The following is a 25768-nucleotide window of genomic DNA, read 5'->3' as shown; positions in this document are numbered from 1 at the left end:
ATTCTACTAAAAGTTCAGTAACATCTTAAAGACAGCACAACCTTTAAATGCCAGCAAGCGAGACAAAGAGCCACAAAGAGGCATTCCTTACGTTCTCTGGGGTATGAAAATATCACATAAATATTAATGATAATTCAAGGCCTAATTAATTACTCATCAAATCATGTTCTTTGCACATTTTCGCAAAATTGCCCTCAGTCAGTGGCCCCTTGCAAAATTGAGCTCGAATATACGACTGTGAATAATTTCGGTAATGGAATTTGCTAAAGAAAATCCCCCGCAAGTTCAATTAAATTTGCAAGAATGAAATGCTGGCTGGGTGAGTTGGGTCCGTGCCAGTAAAAAAATCCCTTCAAGTAGGGTTTTTTTCATGGGAATTATCCCTGGGTAATTACGGCGGTAAGACCGGAGATGGACTTATGTCTTTTTTGGGACTTGCTCAACTCATTTTTTGCTCAGGTCTCCAGGATAACTTTTGAGTGCCTTCGAGCATGATTTAATTTATATCTCATAGGAATTTCGCTCCTGTTCTGTCATTCACAGTACAATTTACACAATGTTTCATAGCACACAATCTGACTTTTTCGCAGACTCTGTGGGTGGGTGGAAAGTGAAACGGAATGGTTCTTCTGTTTGTTGATGTCTTATTAAGACTTCATTAAAATAATAAAATATTCACGTGACTGAGGACTGAGGGGGGATATTATCTCAGAGAAGATTATGTGGGGGTGCTTTTCATCGAGATCTCCCAACTTATCTTCACCATCAAATCTGAGCGGCATTTAAATGTCTCTCGTTGGTATGATTCTTGCTGATATGCTTTATTGTTTTGCTGTCTTTCAGATGCCAAATTGAAGAGAAAATCTGTTCAAATTTCTTAGAATTCATTTTTTTTGTGTGTGTGATAAATGAAATTTTAAATATGCCTGAAAATGCAATATATATATTTTTTCTTCGGCAGATTCAACGCCCCCTCGCAAACAGACATTTTCCATTTTCACATACATAAATAATCAACATCAACACACAAATAACAAACGTTGTACAGTGTTTATCATATTCACCTATAGAAATTTGACCATTCCGGTGATAAAATAAATCAAAAGCATATGATTGAATTTCTATGAATGAAGATGATAAATAATAAAAATATGGCGATAAATTGCATTTTCACAATGCATCAATTTTATAGAACCACAGTGTGTGTTTCATTCGACGACTATGCAATGAATGGGGTCGGCTTATTCAGTTCTGCGTCAAAAGCATTCCCATAATCCTTCCTCTTCAGGATTATAAGCAACATTTCTCGTGAAAAATAACTCTTTGTTGTGCAACTTGTAACCTTGTTGCAACTCTTTGAACCAAGAGAAATTGCAATGAATATATTTACCGCGTGGAAGAACTCATTTCAGGAAATTGGAGCTTTGAGATAAGGCTTTTGTAAAGTTTTTGTTTTGCTGGTAAGTTTTGCCACATTGTGTGCGCGGATCAGTTGGAATTTCGAGTGAAGATAGTGCCCACCATCCCCACTGACTCTCGCCAAAATCCACTCGGGCGACGAGTGTTGGTGGATGAAGTCTGCTCGAGGTGACTTTGGTAAATAAAACAAACGGCTCTCGATGAGGTCTGAGACAGAAGTGCTGTGCCGCGGAGTCTTCCGTGAGCGGGACATGCGCAGCGGGTGCAAAGACGTGTGGGTGGGACAAGGTGAGGAGGCAGTGAGAATTGCGTGCGGATGCTGACTGTGTGATGGGGATAAATCTGTTTCTGAGTTGGAGCCGCTCGCTTGCTAAATCATTTAGTAGCTGCTCGGCTACTTTCTTGCTTTCCCACGGCATCTTCAGTTCATCTGTCGTCGGATGCTGAAGCAGTAGGATTGCGGTTTCTCCTTCAACTTCTTCGCCTGTCGAGTGCTCTCTTGGACAAACTTTTGAATTTACGCCCACCGCAGCTCTGAATTTCCGTTACATCCTCCCAAGTGATTTCGTGCTCCGCAACTATAAGAATCCTCTGCACTGCACAATTTATTGGACGCCAGTCGTAAAGTTAAACAGTTCTTGTGTGATTTGTGCTTCAGAGTGTCCACGTGAGAGTGTGATTAAGCCGAGGTAATTTGCACCTTCAAATCCTGAAACCAGGCAATTAAGGCATCAAGCCTGAGTGATTAAAAGCCAATGCCACGGTGCCTCTCTTCCTAATTTCCACTCGGCAAATGCCCCCGTTAATTACATGGCAGGTGAAATTTAACCGAAATACGAAACGGGAGGGAAAAATTCCCCAAAATCCCTCAACCCCATGAGACAGAGGAATTTTTCTTTATGATTAATAATATCTCGCCAAGTGAGAAAACTTATAATTAAAATTGTTTTGTGATTAGAATTTATTTCGCTGTCATAAGTTCATGAACAGCACATGGATGGAGATGAAAATGGATGAGATGTGTTCATAAAGAATTTTTACTGCCCGCCGTTATTACACTTTTATTGTGCAAGTTTTATAATTAATAGACGGCCGACTAAATAAGATATGGTTATCATTCTTGAGCCCAGCAAAATTAATGAAGTCCTCGAAGTGATCTCACATATCATCACAGCAAAATTCAATTATTTCCAGTAACTCAATAATGGCTCCGTCAATGATGCAATTGATTCCATACAGAACTCCTGCATAACTATCTGGACGAAATGTAATATGGAAATCGCACAATGAGTTGGCAATTACAGCATTTGCTTGTCTTCTGTCTACGTCATATATTTTATTAGGACATTCCACCCCAAAGTGCTGAGCTTCCGCGAAAGTTCCGAAACATTATCTTTAATTGCATTACTAATTGCAGAAGCCCTAAATGAGTTACTGAGGTACACTCGGGAAAAAGCTCAAACGTTGGGAAAAAAAATCTCACAAATTCTGATCTTCTCAAGTCTCTGATGTGAGATTTTCCACCGCTTTCACTCAGAAAAAGAGCTATCCAGCAAAAATGATCTGTAGATAAATTTTGATGGGCATTTCTTCGAGTGCAACTATTCTATAAGCAATTGAGTAAATTGCCGCAACATCCGAGTTGAATATTTTCGTCAGGCTTTCAGTAATATTTTCCAGTGTTCTTTTCCTCATAATTCACCCTCCTTAAAGACATAGGAGAAAATATTTCAAGAATTCAGCAACTTCTTGCAATGTTGACGATTCAATGATGTGAGGCTCGTATGAGATGCTGAGAGAAATTGTGGTCATTTGGGGTGAAATTGGCCCAATAAATTGCCTCACACACACCCAAAATATCCTCCCTAAAACTTGCCATTATGGGAGACAATTCCCTTTAAATGCTCACCCTTTAAGTGTAAATTTTCCCTTTGAGCCGTCAAGCTCCGATTGTGCATAAAAGTTTAATTCGCTGTGCAAATCACTCATCATAAAACTTCCATCATGTGGCCACTTGAGTGGTGCCATTCCACTTGTGGGGGCTGATTGGGGGTTGGTTGTTTCTGGCTGGTGGGTAAAAGAATAGAAATGGAACATATGTAATCGATATCTGTTGGCTGAGAGTGTTCACTGGTTCAGAGAACAACAAGGCTCTTTGACAGCAGCAGCTCTAAAAGCATTATTTTTAATGGACCACATTGAATGATTCGATAGACTGTTTTCTGTGGCTTTTTTGCCTGTTTTTCCTCCCGTTGTCCTCACATGTTTTTCACCACAAGCACATCGCGTGGCGTTCTTTGAAATTGACTGACTATCGCATTCCGTAAGTTCATTCTCCCTGCCAGAAATTCCAATTCTCCCAGAGACTGTTCTCTTTTGCACTGCCAAAGAGATTTCTTTTCGGCGTGTGTATCTCAAGTACACACCACTGAAGCTAGGCATTTAAAATGAATCACATCCTCTCTCTAGTACGACATTCCTTTACATCCTCTCAGCACACCCTCGCGATCAGAATAGCTGTTCACTATACTTGAAATATTTCAGCGAAATGTTCATGAACAAAGTTGCCTTCCTATCATATTCTCCCCTTTTTTTTGTTCTCTCCCTTGTATTGCCAATGCAAATCCCCTCCTTGATATCTATTGCGCTTTCGCTTTAAAATAACTCAATAACATTTATTTGCTATTTTATGGAGTCACATAGTCAAACACCCTCTCGAGTTGGAGGCCTGAGATGTGTGTTATCTATCGACGAGGAGCTTTATCAGCCACCCATTCGTCTCCAAGGGAGAAATGGGTAGACCCAAGGGTGTATGATGAGAGTGACAGGAAAAATAGGCGACACAGAAAATTTATTTCCGAACCATCACCAAAAATTTCTCGCTACAACCATATCAGTTCGCCATGAGAGAGGATCTTTGCACGGTCAGAAGGATTTTCTAGTTCTATCTACTGTGTAGCATGACATCCAGCATCGCCAATGGCGATTCATTCTTCCAGTTCAGACTCATTTAATCTGTACACGAATATCTGAAAAGTGCACTTTTGGCAACTATAGTCGAAGCCAACAATGAATCTGAACAGGATCGCGTGATAATGGAATTATGCATGTTCTTTCCATGGAGCTCGTGCAGTGTTGATGTATTTTCAATTAAATATCCGAGTTTCAGAACAATTTTTCTTCGCCCTTAAGCTTTTTTCACCTCTTTGGCTGACGACTGGAGTATAATAAAGTGCGCAATAGAACACAGCTCTTATAGATCATTCTTTTTTGGGGAGATAAATTATGCATAAGTCAGCGAGAAAAAAGCATCGATTTTTTTTGTACACTTTCCCAAGTTTAAATAATTCACGCAATCATAATCCATCATTCTCAAGTGGTCGAAGAGCAAATAAATTTCCTCAGTTTCCACCCAAGAGCGTAGAAAAAACAGCACAAATCTCCAACAGGCTCATTTGCCTGGAAAGTTAGACAATGAAAGTGCCCATTCCACCACGTAATTAACACGGCTACCCCGAAGGGATGCCACGTTTTTTGCCCAGACTTTATGTCTGTTTACGGGGTTGGAAAGTACACGAAAATTGGGTACATATTGAGCCATCAAGACGCATCTAACTTTTCAGCAATATTTCCTATTGCCTTGACTTTATCTCGTCCTATTTAATTAGCCATACCGTGTCTTTTCGCTGTTGGAAACTTTCGGGTGGATGGGCGAAACAATTAAAAGGAAAGATTACACCCTCATTGGAACGGAATGCCAAACTTTGACTTTCTTTCGCGGAGTTTCCGCGTGAATTGGTCGACGCGTCACTCGAAACATTGTACAAATATAATCAACCCTTCTCGGGTTGAAGAGGACTTTCAGCAACACTGTAGGCTCGAGAGCTTTGTCGACCTTAAGAGGCAATGTGAAAAATCCACCCATTCAATATAATCTTTCAAGAGGCTTCATTGAGTCCATAGAATTTAGTATATTTTGACGCGGGATGAAAATGAGATATTCAATTGAACTCCGTGTTTACAGAGATTAAGAGGAAATTATGATAGAAGGGATTCAACATTAATACTGAAGAAGTTCAAGCTTTCTTGTCTTGAGACATTCAGCAACAAGTGTTTGGCGCGTTTAACGTAACTTAAATATTTGGATTTTGATGGTCAGGATGGAACAAACACAATGAGGTCACGATCTATGGATTTTCCCAAAGCAATTAGCTTAATCCAGAAATATTGCAAAATTTTATTGGATATTATGGTTGCAATTTATTTAAACAAAAATTTCCATATATACATAAATTTTACTCTACATTCTGGCAGAGAACCAAGGTGAATTTGTGCTCTATCTGACTGAAAATAATTTATCTGGTGCTCGTGAATTGATTAAAAATATGCTCGTTGATGATCTGCAAATAGTAATTATGCAAGCAGCGGAATAATATTCTCATACACAGTGGCATGATATGAACACAGACTTTATAGTAATTTTATGAAAATTTTCGCGAATCCCTGTTGGTGCATTGTGTTTTGCGATAAGTGAGAAATTCCTCGTGCAATATGTTATGTCGCATAATAGGCTCATCGTGAGCATAGATTAAGTGGATCTGCGGTTGAAATAGTATAAATGGAGCAATGAGATAGTCAAAGAACTGGCAAAATGAGATGAACTGTTGAACCCACATAGCGATTTCACGTGCTTTTAACGAGATTACGCCTCACCTTTCACAAATGAATTTTCCAAAGGTGGCGTAGGTGGAAAGGCTACACCTCCACGAGATTGCGTATCACTTGTCGAGCTCTTCGACCCAAAATGCCATGAAAACACTGTATTAATTTTTAATTGTACTGTATCGTGGGTTTTCGAATGTTATGACATGAAAAGTCAATTTGTAGCGACAAAGACCAAATTAAGCACACGCTCATGTGTATATGCACATAATAAAAGAGACAAAGAGTGAACATGTCGGGATTTCAAAATTTGGTAAAATATCCTCTCGACAAGGAACAGGTTAAAGCTGTAGGCTTGTTAATTTGGTGACAATTAATTATCCCTATTGAATAAATTGCACAGACAGGGTGAATTGTGGTGAATAGGACAACATTGGTGATGATGACAATTCCCATTAGTACAATAAACTCACAATAATTTGACAGTGATGAAAATATTGGTGGTTTGGGGATGTTTCACGAGGTGGGGGGCAATTTTGGACAGTGATTGATAGATTGAGCAATACTTTTTCAAACCCACCCAGCAAAAAGCTCCAATTCCAGAGACACATTCCCAAAATTTCCTCCATTCAGCCTCTCTAAATTGTTCAACTTTCTACAACATTCATGGGGATCATCTTGTGTTATTGTGTAAAGCGAAAGCGAGAGAGAGAGAGAGAGACTCCAAATGCTATTCTCACGCCAAATGACACTCGAGATGGGAACAAATTTGCCGCTTCTGCTCTGGCTAGGAGGCAGGAGTTGGGGTCCTTACATGTGAAATAAAAAGCTGAAAGATTGAGGCAAATACCGAGCCTAATCTCCACCCTGGAAACACCCAACAAATATTTGCCTCCCGCTCCCCATTTTCACGGTGATAAATGGTGAAAAAAGTGTCTCTCCTACACCTCATATTGTAAGGATTACGTAGCAATTTAATTAAAATTTTATTGAGATTACTCCACCGGCATTAATTGGCTGTACCTCTGTCACCTCAATTAAATTACACCAAATTTCCATAGTATTTTAGCTCGGCTTTTAATTATTTTACACAATCGCATTGTCATCACGTAGCCATTTGTCACATAGTCGAAAGTTTGACGCTGTGAGTGGATGAACACTCAAAAAACAAACCCTTTCGTTCGCGCCATGTCATTCCACCATAGATAGGGACGAAGAAACCCCATTGATACGGTTTTAATCTTAACAGGGGTTGAAAAATAAATGAGATTCTAGTCAGACTTGATGCAGAACAAGAATTATCCCATGGTGCCTAATTGATTTACCTTCTTTCCATTCTTTGTAAATCAGTCTAAATCGGACGAGAGTCATTTAAATATATTTCCAAGTATGAATCCCGCAGATTAAATGGAGACAATCAAGTGTTAACAGAATGATTGTTCGTCGACTCCCTGAAATTCTCATTGGTCTTTGCGGTGAAAAGACGAGAAGCCCAATGGAAATCCTTGATGACATGGTAGACGAGAATCCCGTAATAGTCACAACTTCATACTCGGTGTCGTATTAAATTCTTAACGGCTGCTGAATGAGCAATAACTCACTGATTTTTCCAAGTGTGAATCCTCTCCATCACGACCACAATCCCCACGACCCGGGGCGGATTAGGGTGGCAAATACATATATAAATAACATGGGGAGCAAATTGGGACGCTCTCAATGGTCCTTGCAACCAACACAACTTAACAACTATAATCTTTGTTCAACCCCCACCAGGCGCCTCCATCGACAATCTTGCCAGTGTCAATTTGGTGCCTCTTATCTTCAGCGCTGTTTTGGGAATCCCACAATTCACACAAATGAGATTGACGCCCGAAGGGGCGGGGAGGGGGAGGGAGGGGAAAAATATACATTCATCTTGATATTTCTTAAATTCGAGGAGACAGGGCAGAAAAAGGGATGCGAAGGGAGCAAATATGTAGCTGGAATGTCGAAGAGACACTTGTGCTGCCAGTGAGTCAGTAGGGGATCCTTTTCATTGTTTTCCTTTCGTTTGTGAAGTCAGCAAGCGTGGTTAAGCCTTATGAGATTACAGCCAGCTGGGATTTTGTATTGAGACATGAAACTTCGAGTGCTTTGTGAACTCTTTCGAATCGCATGCAATATCTGTGGTTTCTCTCAAGGAATCCCTTTTCAAGAGAAAGAGAGAAAATCATGCATGAAATTATGATGAAGCTACAGGTTTTTTCTCCGTCTCTTCGGCATACAAAAGCAGAGATCAAACAAATATTCTCAGCGAATTTAATTTAGAATCATATCGCTTTACGCAAATACCAATCCCAGCGAGCGAGAGGGAGAGGAAAAAAAAATGCCGTACGTGCTTCCGGTTTAGTTCGTTTTCACAGGAAAAGAAAATACAAGGGGGAAACGAGCTGGTTGGGAAAGGCCCCGGAAAGATATATGAATATTTTATTGAAATTTTGATCATACAAATATTCACGATTGAATGTTTTATTCACTTGACGCTCAGATTCAGGCGTTATAAGGAAAACTTGTTGATAGTTTATTTGCATTTATCTCTCCCATGAATTCACGAAAAAATATGTCTTTTGACACTTTCTGGAAGGGAGAATTGCACACCCTCAAGGGATTTCACGTGAATCCAATGAGAAGACGATTCTTAAGAGGAAACTCATTTCTCTACCTACTCCACCAGGGAATTTCCCTGTCTGTTTACTTATGTATTCGGAATCACCCTGAAAACATTTACCTTGATGGTTTTTTGTGTGAAAAGACACTCTTTTTCTTTCAAATGATCCATGTTTTCTGTCTACCAGATGAATGAAAACAGTCTGTGAGCTTCATTTTGAGCTGGGAATTCATTTAGCATGGCTTTGGGAGTGAAAAGAGTCACTAAAGTGGAATGTGGCTTGTTTTCATGAACTCACACCGATGATTTCCTTTAAAATTAAATGTAGTGGATAATTTTGGAAATAGCGCAATTTAATAATTTATTTATTTATACTGTGCGCAATCACTAATACGATAGAAAAAAATATCAATTCAATAACCACTAGAAAAGGGACTCTAAATGAAAACGAAACAGTCGGTTTCGCTTGAATCAAATTGCCAGGTAATTGCATTTGGGTTGTTATAAATTTCAGTGATATATTCAATTCAGCAAAATTTACATGAGAAACGGACAAATTCACGCAATTTGGCCACTGAAAATTCATTGAAAACAACTAAACGAAAGCACAGCTCCAAATATTGTGCAACTCGTAATGGAATGTGTGGTTTTCGCTTGAAGTATAGTATAATAATTACTTGTGCATTTCATATTTGCACGAAATACCAGATAAACTAGAAATACCATAAATTGAAATATGTATATATATTGATATTCTGCTGGCTTTATGAAATTCCAACAGTCAAAAATGCTCAATATTACGTCACTTGGCGTCAGTGACATTAATATCAAGGGAACTTTTTCCATGATTGTGATTCAGTGCATCCCGAATAAATGCAATAATTCATCTCTGTCACATTTCTATAGGAGAAGCTCAATTCGAAACTCTGATTGCCTTTCATGCTCAAATTCATAACTATATTTTATTGGCGATTTTCCACAGAGTGGGGAAAATTTATATTCAAACTCTGGCTGAAGAATTGCAAATGACGCGCCATCGTGCAATTTATGTGAGGGGAATGCTCTAAAATTTGCACCATTTACCACTTGAAAAGTTCATTAAAATCAGGTGTTATTAATTCACACAGACCCTCCATTTTGGCTGAGTGTAAAGTTGTCTGAATGAAGAATGAATGTGTCTGCATAAGTTGTTTGGGACAGCGTCAGAAGACTGCTAAAAATAGATTCTACAATTTCACAGTAAATTGCATGGAAATTTTCATCATGCGCTGTAACTTTAATTGAATCACCCTTGAAAGTTTCACAGAAATATTTGTGCACAGAGTCGAAAGGGCGCTTTTCCACCGCTAAAGTGCTCGAGATGGTGTAAAATTCTTGATCCTGACCTTCATGCTGAAGTGGCAGAATGTGGCGAAAACTTGTGCTGCGGCGCTTTGAGAAAATAAGAAAATATATTTATTTTTATACCCCGGCTCATAGCTCGGGCGATAATCATATGGGGTTGTCGACGTTTTTTACGACGTCATTCCAGGACACTCCATCCTAAATGTTTGCGGCCGAAGGAGTGTCTGTGGCGAAGAATTTGGTGTTTCCTCTTTAAATATTTAACTTGCAAATGCACACATGTTCTCACCGGGATTTATGTATGTTCCACGAGTTTATTATACATAAATTACGTTGCGATGCGTGTGACCGACATTCGCCTCGCACGAGGGACAATGGCTGGGATCATTTCTCTCACATGGACTCAATACAAACACACATATTATGCGTCCAATGTGCCACTCTGCCGAAACATTACAACAACAGGGCATGAGAGTGTGTGCAGGTGAGAAGGCAAGCCTTGGGGATGACTTTGCCCAACCCCCAGGAAAAGGATAATGGGAACCTCTTCTAACTAATTTTTCACACTCTAACAAGTTTTCTTACAAATGGAACTTTTGTGCAAAATACAGGCGTCATTTTTTAGAAAATTCTACAAAAACATGCCTGAAAAATTACGTCCATCTCAAAGTTTATGCCTTTATACGTCAGTTTGAGAAATGTAGGTCAAATTACCTTTGATGGGATCTCCTCAGCAATCCATTTCATGCAAACATACCCTTGAGAATACTAGAAGTGCCTTTGATACATAATAAATTGCTACACAGATTATCACAGCTTAACTCGTCTATGAGAGTCAATATAATGAATATGATGTTACAGCCATAAACTTTCTGTAATCATGATTATGCTTCATTTAGAGTCATATTTCCCATATTTCCAAAATGTTTGTTCAGACGATCCAGACACAATTCAGAACTTGCACCTGACAATCACGTACAGATTTCTGTATAATATATGGAAGAAATGCTTTCCTATCGTTGATGAGGGTGAAACATACTGATTAACTTTAGTAAAAGTTCTAATATATGTGAGAACTTGTCTTGTGGTCTGAAAGTCAAATGATTTCATATAATGTATATTCAAATTATGTGAGATACTATTTTATAGTAAAAACTCTCCTTTATTTACGGAAATAAATTCACAGTTGTCTAAAAAATAAAATAAAATCACGAAATCACACTTTTCTCTTATCACAAAATGAACATTTCACGGTGTGTTGTTTACGACAGTGTTTAACTGATTTGTTGTCAGTAAAACGCGTTCATTCATATATTTTTCACACTACATATTAAAGTTTTTGTAGTATTCTTTGCCACACAACCAGGTCCAATTGCAATTGGTTATACGCGACATTTGAATATAGGCAATCGCGCTCACTGGAAATGAGAGGCACCACGCATAAAGCCTGTGCTGTGCTTTCACGAGATCAGAGAGGATATGTTGCTGAACCTTTGAGCGTGGAAATGATTTTGTGGGGTGTAATAAAAGTTTGCTGAATTGCATGGCAGGAGGAGAACAGTGGAACAAGGAGGAGCGTTAGTCTAATCAATTTGCAAGGGGACACCATTTCCACCTGCTGTCGAGGAGCAACTCTGCAGTGATGGGCTGACATTCGCACCCTCACCACAAGCCATGGATGGTGAAAATCGGATCATCTTGAATGTGGGTGGGATTCGGTAAGCAACTAATGTGTTTGCATAATAAAATTTTCATAGTGTGAGCTTTGTTTAAACTTTAAAGTTAGACGTCATTGTATTAAATGTTTTCTCACCTCACACCGAGGAGCTTGTATTCCGTTTTCCGTTTCATAAATCTGAGGAAAAGAATATGATAAAAAATTGTTTGAATGCTGGAAACCTTTCAGATTATGCATGTGAGGCATTTTTATGGGTCTGTGGAGAAAGTGAAAAAAAATATATGCTGAACATATCAGGTGGAATAATCAATCAAGCGAAAATATCTCGGCACATTCTTATTCATACATCTTCACCTTTGAAAGATTTCTTCGTCCTCTTTTCGTTGCAAATTGAAAAAGAAAGTATACGAACGACACTTCCTTCTGTCTGAGTTCACAGAAAGCTTATAGACAAGATATATCTAATTCATGGAGGTCAGGATATAAAATATCCTTAATCTGGATGTGACGAAGTCTCTGTCTTTTGTCTCTATCCCCATTCTATTTGCAGGTATGAAACGTATAAAGCCACCTTGAAGAAGATTCCAGCAACGCGATTGTCTCGCCTCACAGAAGCTCTGGCGAATTATGATCCCGTCCTGAATGAGTACTTCTTCGACCGGCATCCGGGTGTTTTTGCTCAGATCCTCAATTACTACAGGTCAGTGATGCTGAGCTGATTAAATGTCACTTCCTCTCAAAGGGAACTATGGCAAAATTTCCATCATCAATCAATTAGTTGGGATAGTGTAAATATGTGAAACACTTTCTCTGTTTGTTTAGTCACATTCTATGGTAATTTGCGATACACCACGTAATATACTGAGAATATCGGTAACTACAGATGCGTTGATGATGAAGAAAGTTGATTTTAATGATGAGAAAATTGATATTAATGTACTTTGGGAGAGAATGAATGAATTATGGTTATGGGGGATGACCAAAGGGCGAGCGCTTGCCAACTAATTGACTTCATTTCCGCGCAAAACTCCTAACTTGCACGAGGAACAAGCTATGAATATTAACTCGATAAATGCTGTTGGGCTTTTCCCACCAAGCAATATGAGAATTCAGTTTCTGCATCGATTCAAAACACAATTGATATTACATTTCAATGGAATTGGGAATATAAATCTCACTGTGTTCTTTGTCAGACGCTTTAGAGATAGAATATTATTATAAACCGGAATTCAGTGAATTGTATTTGCAGCTATTCATCCTTTTCCGTGTTGTAAATTTGTGTACATTCAGCACAACGTGATGTTTAGAGAAATGTGGTGAAAAATTGCATTTTAAATCAACAGACTTAAGTTCATTTTTGCGGAAAAAAGAGCTTTCATGCTAGCTTCACGTTTAATAAATTTCCCTACTTTATATTATGGTTGGATGGGTAGGTAAATTGAATTTTCTCTACCATTGAATACGCACTTTATCCTCAGGACAGGGAAGCTTCATTACCCGACTGATGTGTGCGGACCGCTGTTCGAGGAGGAGCTGGAATTCTGGGGCTTAGATTCTAATCAAGTTGAACCGTGCTGCTGGTCAACGTACAGCATACACCGCGACACTCAGGTTCTGGCTTTGTCCTCAGCATAATTTGCACTATATGTGACTGACTGTAACATAATTGATTTTGCGGATTGCGGCCGGCAGACAACACTGGCCATTCTGGACAAGTTGGATCTGGACAACGAGCAGCCTTCTGAAGATGCCATATCGCGTCTGTTCGGATTTGAAGAGAGCACAGAATTGAACTGCTGGCAGCGTGTCAAGCCAAAAATATGGGCGATGTTTGATGAACCGTCGAGCTCAACAGGTGCAAAGGTCTGCTGAACCATCCTGTGGCATTTGGAGAATCCTCATATGGAAGACTTTGCTCACGTACACTTCATGTCTGCTTCATTTCCAGTTAATTGCTTGCATTTCTGTGTTCTTCATATGCACTTCTGTGATATCCTTCTGCTTGAAGACCCACCCAGGATTCCGGGTGGAAATTCCAACACCCATCGCCCATGCGAACGTCACACCGACGCCCAGCCTAGAGGAGAATGCCATGGCATCTCTCGGACTGGGCAATCGGAGCCGCTTCACCAATAGAACCACCTCCACGGAAGCACGACATTCCCCAACATTCTTCCACTTGAGACGATTAAGCCTGAGCAAGGATGGGTGGCAGGACTCACATGGACAGCCTCACTTGGCATTCTTCTACGTGGAGCTTGTCTGCAATGTGTGGTTTATCATTGAATTGGCTGTTCGTTTTGTGGTGAGTCATTGCACTGACGCCTAATGTTCCAGGACATGATGTATCAAATAGTCCTTGGGAAATAGCAAATACAGTGGTCATTGATCATTCACTCGTGGGAAACATCAACACGAATAAAATGATACTCATATCATTCTGACTCTCAGGTGGCCCCCAACATTCTCCAGTTCATCAAATCCCCAGTGAATATCATCGATCTGGCCGCCACTCTGAGCTTCTACACGGACGTGGTGCAGCAGATGGGGGAGCAAACGGGCCTGCTGGAGGCCTTCTCCATCATCCGGATTCTGAGACTGTTCAAGCTAACGCGCCACTCGCCCGGCCTCCGCATCCTCATTCACACCTTCAAGGCGTCCGCCAAGGAGCTCACCCTCCTCGTCTTCTTCCTCGTTCTCGGCATCGTGGTCTTCGCCAGTCTCGTATACTACGCCGAGAAGTTGCAGGTGAGAATCCCCCATCGTTCCACTTTGCTGCCCCACAAGCCTGAGATGCTCTTTTGCGATAAGCAAGAGGTGGAAGTGAATATAAATAAATACACAAGATGATGTTAGTGAAATTTATTCAATTTTGCTTACATTTCCGCCAAGCATTCGGAACGGAAAGATTTACCTTAAAACACAGAATTTCATAAAATGAAATTGTGAGATTTGTTTACCCAAATTACTCACTTGCCTCTTGCTTTTAATTCCTGGAGGGACGCAATTTCTCATTTAGATGCCTTATCTGTGCCTTGCTTTCAAATTACCTCTCACCGAAATTTTGTGTGATTTATTGATTTCTCTGGGTGTGCTTTATCGGAGCAAAAATTAATTCCGTGTTTTCCTATTTTGCCACATTAGCGTAACTTTCCGCCGTGCAAAGTTTATCAAGGACGTGATGCATTTTGTATGAAGGAAAGAGTACCAGAAAAAAAGACTCTCAATATCCATCAACGAATTCTCCTTCGATTTTCTTTCCCATTTATGAACAATACTCTGTTCACGTATCCAAAACTTTTACAGCAATACTTTTTCTGTTTTATGAAAAAATTTCGCTATATGGTTTCCATATCCATAACGAAGATGGATGACATAAAGTTATGTACTTGGAAAAGTGGATTTCGGTTTATGAAAAATACCTCAAAACTTCAAATGCATACCGTCGTGCGTAAACTAAAGTGTTGTAAATCTTCCTTCTTCGCATGCTATGCTTAAAGCCTTTCTTTTGGAAAGTGGTCTTAGTGGTATACAATACTTCAGTTTACAACCGACGACGGGATTTTTGAGGGAAGAAAGACAGGAGTAAAAGTTTAAGAGATTTTGCACTGATTAAAATCATGTATTCCTTGCAGGATAACCCGGATAATCAATTCAAGAGCATCCCTCTTGGTCTGTGGTGGGCCATAGTGACCATGACGACAGTGGGATACGGCGATATGGCACCTAAAACGTACGTGGGAATGTTTGTGGGCGCCCTTTGTGCATTGGCCGGTGTCTTGACAATTGCTCTTCCTGTTCCGGTCATTGTCAGCAATTTCTCCATGTTCTACTCACACACTCAGGTGAGTACATTTTTCAGAAATTAATTATGATGCTGCAGAGACAGAAGGTTTGAATTTATCAATTATTCTGTCATTTTTCTGCCTCCATTAGTTTTATTTAATTATACTGTGACGTATAGGAACGCCTCGTGCAGTTCAATCATGCATATTCCACTCCTGAATGGCTCGAAGCTATTTAAAACATAAACGACTCACTTTACGCATCACCGGGCAAATGGTAATTATTCATGTGGGTTAGCACTCTGTCTCTGCAGCTCACCTTCCCTGCTGGGGATCTTCCCATTCCACCAATGAAGCGGCATTTCGCTAAAACCACTCTTGTTTGTCCATCCAAATGCACAGTGAATTGAGTGTGAAGAAAAAAATTTGCCTCTCCATTTGCATAATTGCCGACAATTAATCACCCTCTCGCACAGGCAAGATCCAAGCTACCCAAGAGACGTCGGCGAGTCCTTCCGGTGGAGCAACCGAGACGCAAACGAGACACCGGAGCCCCGGCCAATCGCCGCATGAATGCCATGAAGCACCAGCACGCGTCTCATACACATCCTGCCATCTTCAAGGATGCCTTCGGAAGTGCCAAAATCGGTAAAGCTCTCCCAAGCACTCGAGCTTTCGCGGTGTGTCCTTGTTGTTGTTCAGAAAAGCTCTCTGTTTCGATGTTCAACCGTTGTGTTGCTGGTTACTGTCTGTGATCGTCCTGTATTCGTGTTCTCTTTTTAGTACAAGGATTGCTGTCCCGGGTGTCCTGGCTTGTGGATTTCCGAAGAGTATTATTAGTATACTTGGATGGTGAAATAATTAGCAATTTCCGGTAGTTTATAAATAAAAAGGGGGGTTTTCAGCTACCGCTATAAAAAGGACACATGTGTGATTTATGAGGTGGCAATGTCATGAAAGCCGCGACGATTACAAAAATGGTGACAATTTATGGGTGGATTTTAATCCTCCTATGAGCTTTTGCGCGCCCGACTGTGAAGCACGCATCCAACCCACAAAATACCTTTAACGAGCGATGCGAGAGATTAATTGGGCTACTGAAAAAATATGGTCTTTACCACATAGAACAGTAAAATGTGATTTTGATTAAATTGAGTTGCAAGTGCCTTTATAAAGAGCCTTGAAAATTAAATTCAGTCGATGATAGTGCAATTAAAGCATGGCTAAGCTATTAATAGTGCTAAAGCGCGTATTTCCAAAATACAAATTGGCAATTATCTCTCTCTCTCTCTCTCCCTGCCATTGTCCCGACAGGACACGTGGACACCGTGAATATAATCGGACTAAGCTTACAGAGTCCAACAGTACCAGGGCTTGCGGTCATGCGTCCCCTATTAATGTCCAATCGCCCAGGTATATAACCCAAATTTCATTGCTATTGCAAAATGCTCTATTCTCATTGCCTCCAGGCTCAGTTATGCACCGCTAAACCTCTGCCCTCTAGACTGTGATTTACGCCTTCACCCCCTCTAGTCAACCCCAAAGATAACATTCAGCATGACGCACTGCCCAATGACTCGTTACTCTCTCAAAGTCCCAACTTCCGCTGCATCCCATGAATTCGATACATTAATTGATTAATTTCACTGTCAAGAACAACTGGACTCACACATGTACAATGCACTTTATGTTTTCAACATAAATCCGTCACATCACGATCGTGAAAACACAACCCTAATTCCACACCATGTGCGCCCAAAAAGCTCTCAATAGACGAGAGAGATTGGTCGATAGAATGCCTATACGTCAACAGATTTATGAATGCCTTTACTGCCTATGCTGATGAGACAATGAAATTACACTCAAGTGATTTATAGCAGCTTTCCACCTCCTTTTTCACCTTTACGTTTATGTTCCCCACATACGACAATATACTTCACATTTTCCCACAAAAGTGTGTTGATTTGTATGAACTGAATGCACTGTATGTACATTTTTCACCCGGAATGTTGCTCAATGAACGCATTTCCACGACACTTACGGTTAGACAGCGCAATTTAGAGTCCATAAATTTTGGCACACAGAATCCATAAGAAGCACTTTGTATCAATGAAGACCCAGTGTGAATATTTTGAATGTGTAAATTCATCCGCAAGAAAAACAGAGGGGATGACAAGTTGCTCAAAGTCATTGATCTTCCAAGAAATTACCATATATTAAACAATTCCATTTTCACGCCATCACTCAGGCAATTTCATGAATTGACACTGAATTAATTTCCTGAAGCTGCCACTTTAGAAACCAAAATCTCTAAAATATCACTCAGCATTCCTGTGAAGCCACCAAGAATTGCCGAAAGAACTCATGTAAGTTTAATTAACACGAGAGGAAATTTGAGTACGGTGTGTGAAGGCGTGGGTGACATTAAATCTCTTTGTCACTGTGTTAGAACGTGCCGAGAAATTGTTTTTCTTATCTTATTAGCTAGAAGATTTTCCCTCCTGGCGAAAGAGCAACATTTCGGTGGCTGAGTGTGGGTGTAGTGAATAATTTGCAAATGTCCCTGCACAAGCACAGGACAATCATCAGTCAGAGAGGAGTGAAGAAGGTAATGGGTGTAGAATGTCAGTTCCAGGAAGCATTCGACCCAATAGTCCAGCGAAAGCTATTCTAGTGTTTTCCAGGTCGCACAGTGACAAATAGGGGGTGGACTTGTGGCCACCAGAAGGCGACTTACTGGCGTGTGCGGTTTCTGTGTGCTTTTCTGCTAAATGACGCAAAAACTGTTGAATTGCACTTTCAAGTATTGACTTTAGTGCATGGTTTCATTTCCTTCAAGAATTTCTTCTTGCAAATACTCATACACGTAGAATTCTCGAATTGCAATGAAGTTACATGTGAAAAGCGGATTTGCTAGCCCTCGAGGGAAAGCCTCATTGAGGGAGAGAAGCAGAGGACATCTATCATTCTGGTGTTTCAATGGTGGGACAATTGAATTTGCCCCAATATGCGACAGACAGAATTATTCGCACATATTCCAAACATCCGTAGAAAAACACAAGAATAATGTTGGAAATATGTCATTGTGACTTTGACCAACTCCTCATTGCCCCGGAATGGCAGACGCTGGCAGGTAAGTGGATAAAATTACCCTGTAATTTCATACATATTAGGAACTTCCCAAAAGAGGTGAGTTCTGGATCAACTCTCATCATTATTATTCTCGTGTTGTGCTGGAATGGGAGAAGGTTTTTGTCACTTGAGCTTCACTGTCATAACAAATGTGCCTTCACGGGCGCAATTAGCAGTCTATAAATAGGAAATGAGACCGCACAGAATAATTGTGCAATTTTCCCATCGCAGGCGATTTCCTCACGGTGCCCACACTGCAAGCCCTGCAGCCACGAGCCGCCACCACTGGCAATGTTGACCTCCTTCTGCCACTGCAGCCGAAACTGCTGGCCAATTTAGGTAAAATCCCACCTCTATCAGTTGGAAATATTTATCCATGGGTCTTGTAGTGTGGAAAATTAGAATTTTCTGTGATGTGCTGAGAGATGATGATGAATTAATTTGCAGAGCGCAGAGAAATGCCAACACTGAGGGAGGAAATTCAATTAAGAGAACAGCCAAAAGTTACCCTGCATCGCGACGATATACCCTATGTGGATGTTGGCAATGAGAATCCGACTTGCGATTGAAATTATGTAAATGGAAAGTCTATGTGGCAGTGTTACATTGATTAGGTGAAGGGTAGTGAAGTGAGAGAGAATTTTGAAAAACAACAACTTTTAACCTATGAATATGTGTAAAATAATTTAACTTCAGCGTTATGAGAGGAATAGAATTCTGTAGTATAATTAGATTTTCAAAAGATGATTAATCACTCAATTACTTCCAGCATCAACGCTAAGCGGACAGTAATTGATAATTAAACGATTTATTTCAGCTATGAAAATCTTATGATACTCGGACGGTAGTTAGGCAACTAATAAATCTCACTGTATTCAGTGCATGAGTTTTTGATGATATGCTCAGTGAGTGTCAATTAATGGCTCAATTTCGCGATATAATTAATTCCACAACATTTATTCCTAATGATTTATACATTATCACACGACAACAATGTGCTAAATTAAATCCTTTCCATTCCCCAAATGCCCAGAAAATCCATTCCCAAATCTCGATTCATCCTTGAATTGTCACATGGATAATTAATCAAAATGCTGATTGATCAATTAAAGTAACTCAGAGAGATTTGTGTTAAGTGGCAATGAAATATTGCATTGATGTGTGAAGCATAATGTTTGAAACTGTGCAAAATATGTTTAAATATAGAAATTTTATGGACAATTTTCTGTGTCTTCGAAGTCATTTTAGAAATCTCTCGAACAAAATTGCAACAGGAAATCATTCTCAACTTCATTTCTGATGTGCAACCAGTTATGTTGAGGGGAAAGTGTGCAGATTGTATGACTTGCTCCATTTGATTTCCACCCACTGAGCACCACGGGGTTTGCTTCGCATTCATCTTCGTGGGTGCAAGAGAGCAACTCGAGTGCGATGTGGCGTGTTTTCGCCTGGTTATGTGCTTCGCATTCAACCCCAAAGTGTTCCTTCACCACCCTTGTTCTTCGCCACCCACTGGCGCATCGATGATGCACAGGGGTAAGATTTGTTGCTTTGATAAAAATACGACATGAATATAAATGGATAGTTTAAGTTTGCGAAAGTTTCAGCAAACTCCGCATGACAAAATAATCAATCTTTTTTTCTGACGAGAGACGAAGTGAGATTTATTATAATTATTACACTGAGACGAAAATGAGTCTCCGTTGCTGAAGAGATCAAAGTGGGTTCAATTTCCGAGTTCCTCCGTGTGTATACATTATCTTCGATAATCCTTGCTGACAGACGCGCGCCTTTTTCCCACCAATCTTGATATGGGGTGACTTTCCTCTTGGGCCGCAAGGGTGGGAAAATAAACTGCCAAGTCAAGAGCATCTTGGGATGGTGGATGAGCAACTACTTCCTTCGCCCCACCGCTCGTCGCCACCCACCACCTTCGCCATGTATCGCTCACAATTCAACCCCAAAGTGGTGTGACTTCAACTAGTGGCCTGTAGCTCCTCCAAGTCCCCATGTGACGGCGCAAAACAGCGCCGAGAACGTGGCACAACGCATTCATTTCATTTTGGGGTGGATTTAATGAGCAAAAAGTTTATATACCCAGAGCTTTCTCCGCACACACATTCACTCCCTTTTATTCTCACTAACTTCCCCTTTTATGTGTGTAATGTAATCGATTCAGTTCTCCACATGGCATGAGAAAAGTAGCGGCCACACATACTTTTTTTCCTCGCCACCCCCCAAGAGCCACTGTGCGGAGCTGCTCTGGCCGGTGGTGGTAATAATAGCTTTTATTTATGACTCGCCCGTGTGTAATGCATGTTTGGATATGAGTGTGGATTTCCCACAAAGTCTACCCTATGTTCAGGCCTGAGGAATAGTGGACGGAAGCAGTTGTGCCACCCATCGAATACCGGAAGTGACCTCAATTATGCATTTCGCCCACTATTGACATCCCACAGCTATCCTATATAGTGGATTGGACAATGACACAATGCGACACATTATCAGTTTGCCGGGAGGGATGAAGATTTTGCGAAATTCCCAGTCACACTCCACTGACTCGAGGGCATAAATCTCAATGTTTATGTTTAATTTTTCTCAATTTTGTTTTTATTCAAATTTCTGTTCATCCCTCGTGGCTTAGAAACAATTCCAAACATCTCCATTTCCGTCCAATTGCCACAATTTCTTTCCCAAACGCCGAGGCAAATATCTCCTCTTTCTCTCATGAACATGTGTAATCTAATGAGTGGGCAAATGTGGGTGCCTTGCAGCAATTTCTCTGAATCTTTTATGATATGGCACAACACCGAAAGGGAAAAATTCTCGCCCTTTTCGCCCCAATTGTGCCTCTTTTGTGTCACAATCAGGGGTGTTTCAATTTATTTCAAGAAATTTCTCTTGTCCCACACACACTCTCGGGGGATCGATTTTTACACTCCCCATCGCACAAGCGGTGAAAAACCAGACATGTCAAGTTATTATTAATGAATCTGCGCATGTTAAGGCACTTTTCGTTGCGAAGCACTGTATTATTTCTCGCATTTAATTGATCCTGGATTGCAGACAAAGTGAATGAAAATACATCCGGGCGCTGTTCGAATACAATCTAGATGAGACTCGCGCTCTTCTACGCCAATCTTCGGAGTTATCTTTGAATTTGAATCATTATGCGGGACAGAAGACGGCGATAAGCACCCGTATCAGTGTTGTGAAATGGCTATGATGACATGAATGCTTTCTAAGTGCTTTAAACTTTCATGGTGAAGTTGGCATAAGTTGTATTTAACCTACTTTGAAGTTTTTGGTGAAAAAGAAGGTGATTCTGACGATCAGATTCCACTCATCGTCTTTGCATTTCAATTTTTCAAAAACTCTGAGCTTTTTCATTTAAGTAAGATTCGTGAGAAGAAATTAAGCGAAAACTTTATAATGAACGCAAACTTATCTTGGGAAAGAACGAGGCGAACCGTATTGAAAAGCTATAAAGCTACGTTAAGACGAGACTCCGTAAGTTTCATGGCATTGCGCCAGTACTTCAGGATCTTCATATCCTGCCAGACATGTATTTCCCGCCATTCCGTTTATTCTTCCGACCTTATTGACTTTTCTGGTCAAAAACTGTTGGGAACTGAATGGGAAATCCCAGCTCACAATTTATGGCTTGTGTTGTATGTTTATTATTATGAACCTCGGGAGAGTGAATTTCATTGGGATGTGTGGCATCGAGCTTCGCTGCGCGCTCCGAGGGAGACGAAGTGATTTTATGTATTTGATTGAGTTGATTGCCATCAACGCATTTGCCGGAAGCTACGGTAGATTGGCGATGAAGAATCAAAGTGCGGCCGCAATATGGGAAAATTGAGCGTAGGAGAGGAGATTAGAATTTTTGGAAATGCTTCGCAAGTTGGACTGGACAAAGGTCTGTAAAATGGAGAAGTTTTGGGACAGAGCTCACCACAGAAAAACCTCATTCGCATTCTCACCCGAGGACTGCGTGAGAGCTTCAATGAAATATTCAAGGAGAGACACGTGAAAGGACCACTAAAGAAGGGACAAAATGCTTAATTGTTCTCACACATAGTCAAAGCTCTCTCGTTTGATCTTTAATCAAAGTTTCGGGGAACAACTTTCTCATGTACACGTCAGTCCTTTCACTTGTCGCTCGCCTTGGGTGATTGTGTATGAGAAACAGGGCGGAATGCGGTAATTTCCCTTCTCTCTTGCTTGACTCCTGGGCAGATCTTCTGGGCATTCTCGTCCTGGATGTCTTTCTACAGAGAATTCCATATGATTTTCCATGTGACACCTTCAGTTGCACATTCTCAACTTGTCGCTCTCGCTTCGGCAATTTCGTGCGACGGCAAATCGACGTCTGTTGCCATCGTCATCATCATCATCGTCATCATCATGGGCACTCACACAGGTTCACCACTCGTGGGGAGAGCACGAAGAGTGACTCCACAGCCGGCGAGTGTGGAGCAAAGTTCGGCGCCTCCACCGCTTCCGCCGAACACTCTCAGTCCTCGTTGTTCAGTCGTTGTGAAAGCATCGTCTTGTACAGAATAACCAGCATTTCCTTTCTCTCTCCGTTCAAGCCTTTATTTCAGTTCAACAATTATTGCTATTAATTAGGCGTGTATTTTGTGCGGGGAACACTTGATTACGTGAGAAGGAACTATTACACCTCCTCGCGGTGAGCTTTTGGAGGCGGAAATCATGCCTCGCGAGAGGTGAAACTGGGCCGAGAGGAGGAAGTACTTCTCTCCCAATTGAGTCTCAATAGCTAGATTTTTCATAACAAACCGATACATAAAGAGAAAAGTGTGGCAAAGTGCGAATGTTTGGTGCACAAAAGCACAGACAAAGGATTCAAAAAGGTGAAAAGTGAGTGCAATAAATTTCAATTAAGTCAAATAAAGCACGAGTGTTGGGTTGAAAATTTTATCCGATTATTTCATTCTCTCTTCTATTTTTGAGTCTTTCAATTTTTCACACCACTCACACACTTCATTCAAGCGGTCGTCGTCATGTTGTGAGCTTTTAAGTGTTCAATTGGGAAGTTTTGAGTATTGCGGAACTTTGGAATTTGACCTACAGTCACTTTGAGAATTCCGCGAACACAAAGGTCATCAATTCGATAAAATGCTACACGCCGTGCTAAATCACACAAATCGCGCCACGGAAACTTTCTGCCCAAAACGGTCTCCACACCAATTTTTCACCCTCCGCCCACAGTTCAAGAACAGAAAATGAAATGTTTGATAGCAAAACTCCCCCAATCGCGCGTCTTTTTTCACTCTCTTGGATTTCCGCTCGAGTCAAAAAAAATCACTAATAGCATATCGATTAGGAGAGCAAAAAGGCATAAAATCAAGAACTCCCCCGCATAAACCTATGCTCATAAAATTGAAGCACAAAAACGAGGGTGGAAAGCACCAACCCCATCTCGGGTGAGTTGTGCACACGCAAGGAAAGCCCTCCCCAAAAAAAGGTGTATTAAAAAGCTATTATACCTGTCATAAAAATAAAACTACACGTAATTTAGTTGCTCCTCCTGATTAAAGGGTAATGATGCTCCACTGCCAACTCGCCGAACATCATCATCAGCGCGATGATCAGACTAACAACCTCTAAACATTTGGGAATCGTCCACACATCGACTGGAATATTGACGATATCCTGGCATTCTGAGACCGATGCCTCTGCAACTCCTCCACTCCTGGGCGTCTCTCTCTCTCTGGGGAGACAGCTTGGATGTGTGGAAAAAGGGCAGAAAAACCACAAGAAACGAGGATTTTATGTCATGTAAAAAACGTGACCAAAATAAAAGGCACTGTGCACACCTCCCTCGAGCCCATCTTCTCCCAACTATTGCACGCAAGTGAAATGTGCTCGTCTTCCTTCAAACTAAGGCGGATGCCAAATAATTTTTGCACCCACTTTAGAGCCACAATAACGAGGGGGTTTCAATGCCTTGAAGCACTTTCGAGACGCTTCAAGTGTTGTATTGAGTGCGTGTGGCTTGTTTTATACTCAGAGCAATTTGTGTTTGGAAAATAGTAAAAAAATTTCCCTGAGTGTACACTTTCGGTACTTCTTTCCATCGTATATTCTTGTAATTTTTTTTCTCGCCGACAGAAATGAGAAGAGAGAACGGGAAATTAATTGGAAAATTCCACTCACACATCTCTAAAAATATCAGTTAATAAACAAAACCGTGGGCAATTTATTATGTGTGGATGAAAGTGTAAAATTGTATTTAAATCATTTAACGTAAATACACAAAGTGATCTCCATCCCATGTGTATCTTTGTAATGCCATGTGGTTGAGTGTCCAAGAAGAACATCCAAATGCGATGTCTTTTCTTCAATGAAAAGGCCACACCAGATTGAAAAATGTATCCGGGAAATTAATTGCACCACACAACGTATTTTCCCTGCAACATCAAATGTGTTTTCTCCGAAGTGAGCGTGAATTCTGGGTGTGAAATAAAACAGTGGAGAATCAAAGGAACACATTAATTGTGACTCAATCAGGTGTATTTATGGTGGCTAAGAAATCTGTTGGAAAAATATACATTGCTCGAGGAATAATTCTTTCAACTTTGGCACCATGAAAAAGCGAAAGGTGAGTTTTTTCACGTGTGGCGCGAGAATTGAGTGTGTTATATAAATTTATCGAATTGTGTGTCCCATTCAACATTAGGCGACTTTTGATGGTCGAGCAAATTATTACCAGCGCATTGACCTGATTTTCTCCACTCATAAATTTTACATGCGGCGTTTCAGGGTGTTTCGAGGGAAATCAATTGAATTGAAGCCCACCCATGTGAAATACACACTAACCCTATTGTCGTAATATTGAGTTAAAATCAATTTCCCTCATTATGCAGAATATTGCGTGGAGCGGAGAAGGCGGTTTTCCTTTCAACCATTTTTAGAACAACTCCATGACACCGCTGAAAGTATGAACAACACTAAGACATAACAAACAAGCGTAGGAACGAACACACCTTGAGAGCCGACAAAGTTTCTTAATAAAATTCATAAGTGCAAACGGGACTTTTCCCCAATTTAGTCACTTTGGCGCCCTTCATA

At 40.6% G+C, this 25768-nt stretch overlaps 1 protein-coding gene across 1 annotated transcript; it reads left to right on the top strand.

Annotated features, from left to right (window-relative positions):
• Positions 1–1917: 1917 nt before the first annotated feature.
• LOC132261620 (potassium voltage-gated channel protein Shaw-like) lies at positions 1918–19882 on the top strand. The gene is made up of 13 exons (XM_059760510.1): positions 1918–2108; positions 11478–11790; positions 12301–12450; positions 13229–13361; positions 13443–13613; positions 13699–13809; positions 13954–14055; positions 14202–14498; positions 15386–15595; positions 16012–16183; positions 16850–16948; positions 18899–19006; positions 19115–19882. Exons 2-13 carry the CDS (start codon positions 11747–11749, stop codon positions 19234–19236), a joined length of 1719 nt encoding a protein of 572 aa, XP_059616493.1. The 5' UTR covers positions 1918–2108; positions 11478–11746; the 3' UTR covers positions 19237–19882.
• The last annotated feature ends 5886 nt before the right edge of the window (positions 19883–25768 follow it).

Source organism: Phlebotomus argentipes, unplaced genomic scaffold (assembly GCF_947086385.1).
Source record: "Phlebotomus argentipes unplaced genomic scaffold, Phlebotomus argentipes genome assembly contig_15, whole genome shotgun sequence".
Lineage (NCBI taxonomy): Eukaryota > Metazoa > Arthropoda > Insecta > Diptera > Psychodidae > Phlebotomus > Phlebotomus argentipes.
This window is presented reverse-complemented; position numbering and strand designations above follow the sequence as displayed.

Bases quoted from the DNA above. Each gene is read 5' to 3' on its own strand.
- LOC132261620 (XM_059760510.1), top strand. From the start codon at position 11,747: ATGGATGGTGAAAATCGGATCATCTTGAATGTGGGTGGGATTCG. The intron at 14,499-15,385 runs GTGAGAATCCCC...TATTCCTTGCAG, and splicing joins ACTACGCCGAGAAGTTGCAG to GATAACCCGGATAATCAATT. The intron at 15,596-16,011 runs GTGAGTACATTT...CCTCTCGCACAG, and splicing joins TGTTCTACTCACACACTCAG to GCAAGATCCAAGCTACCCAA.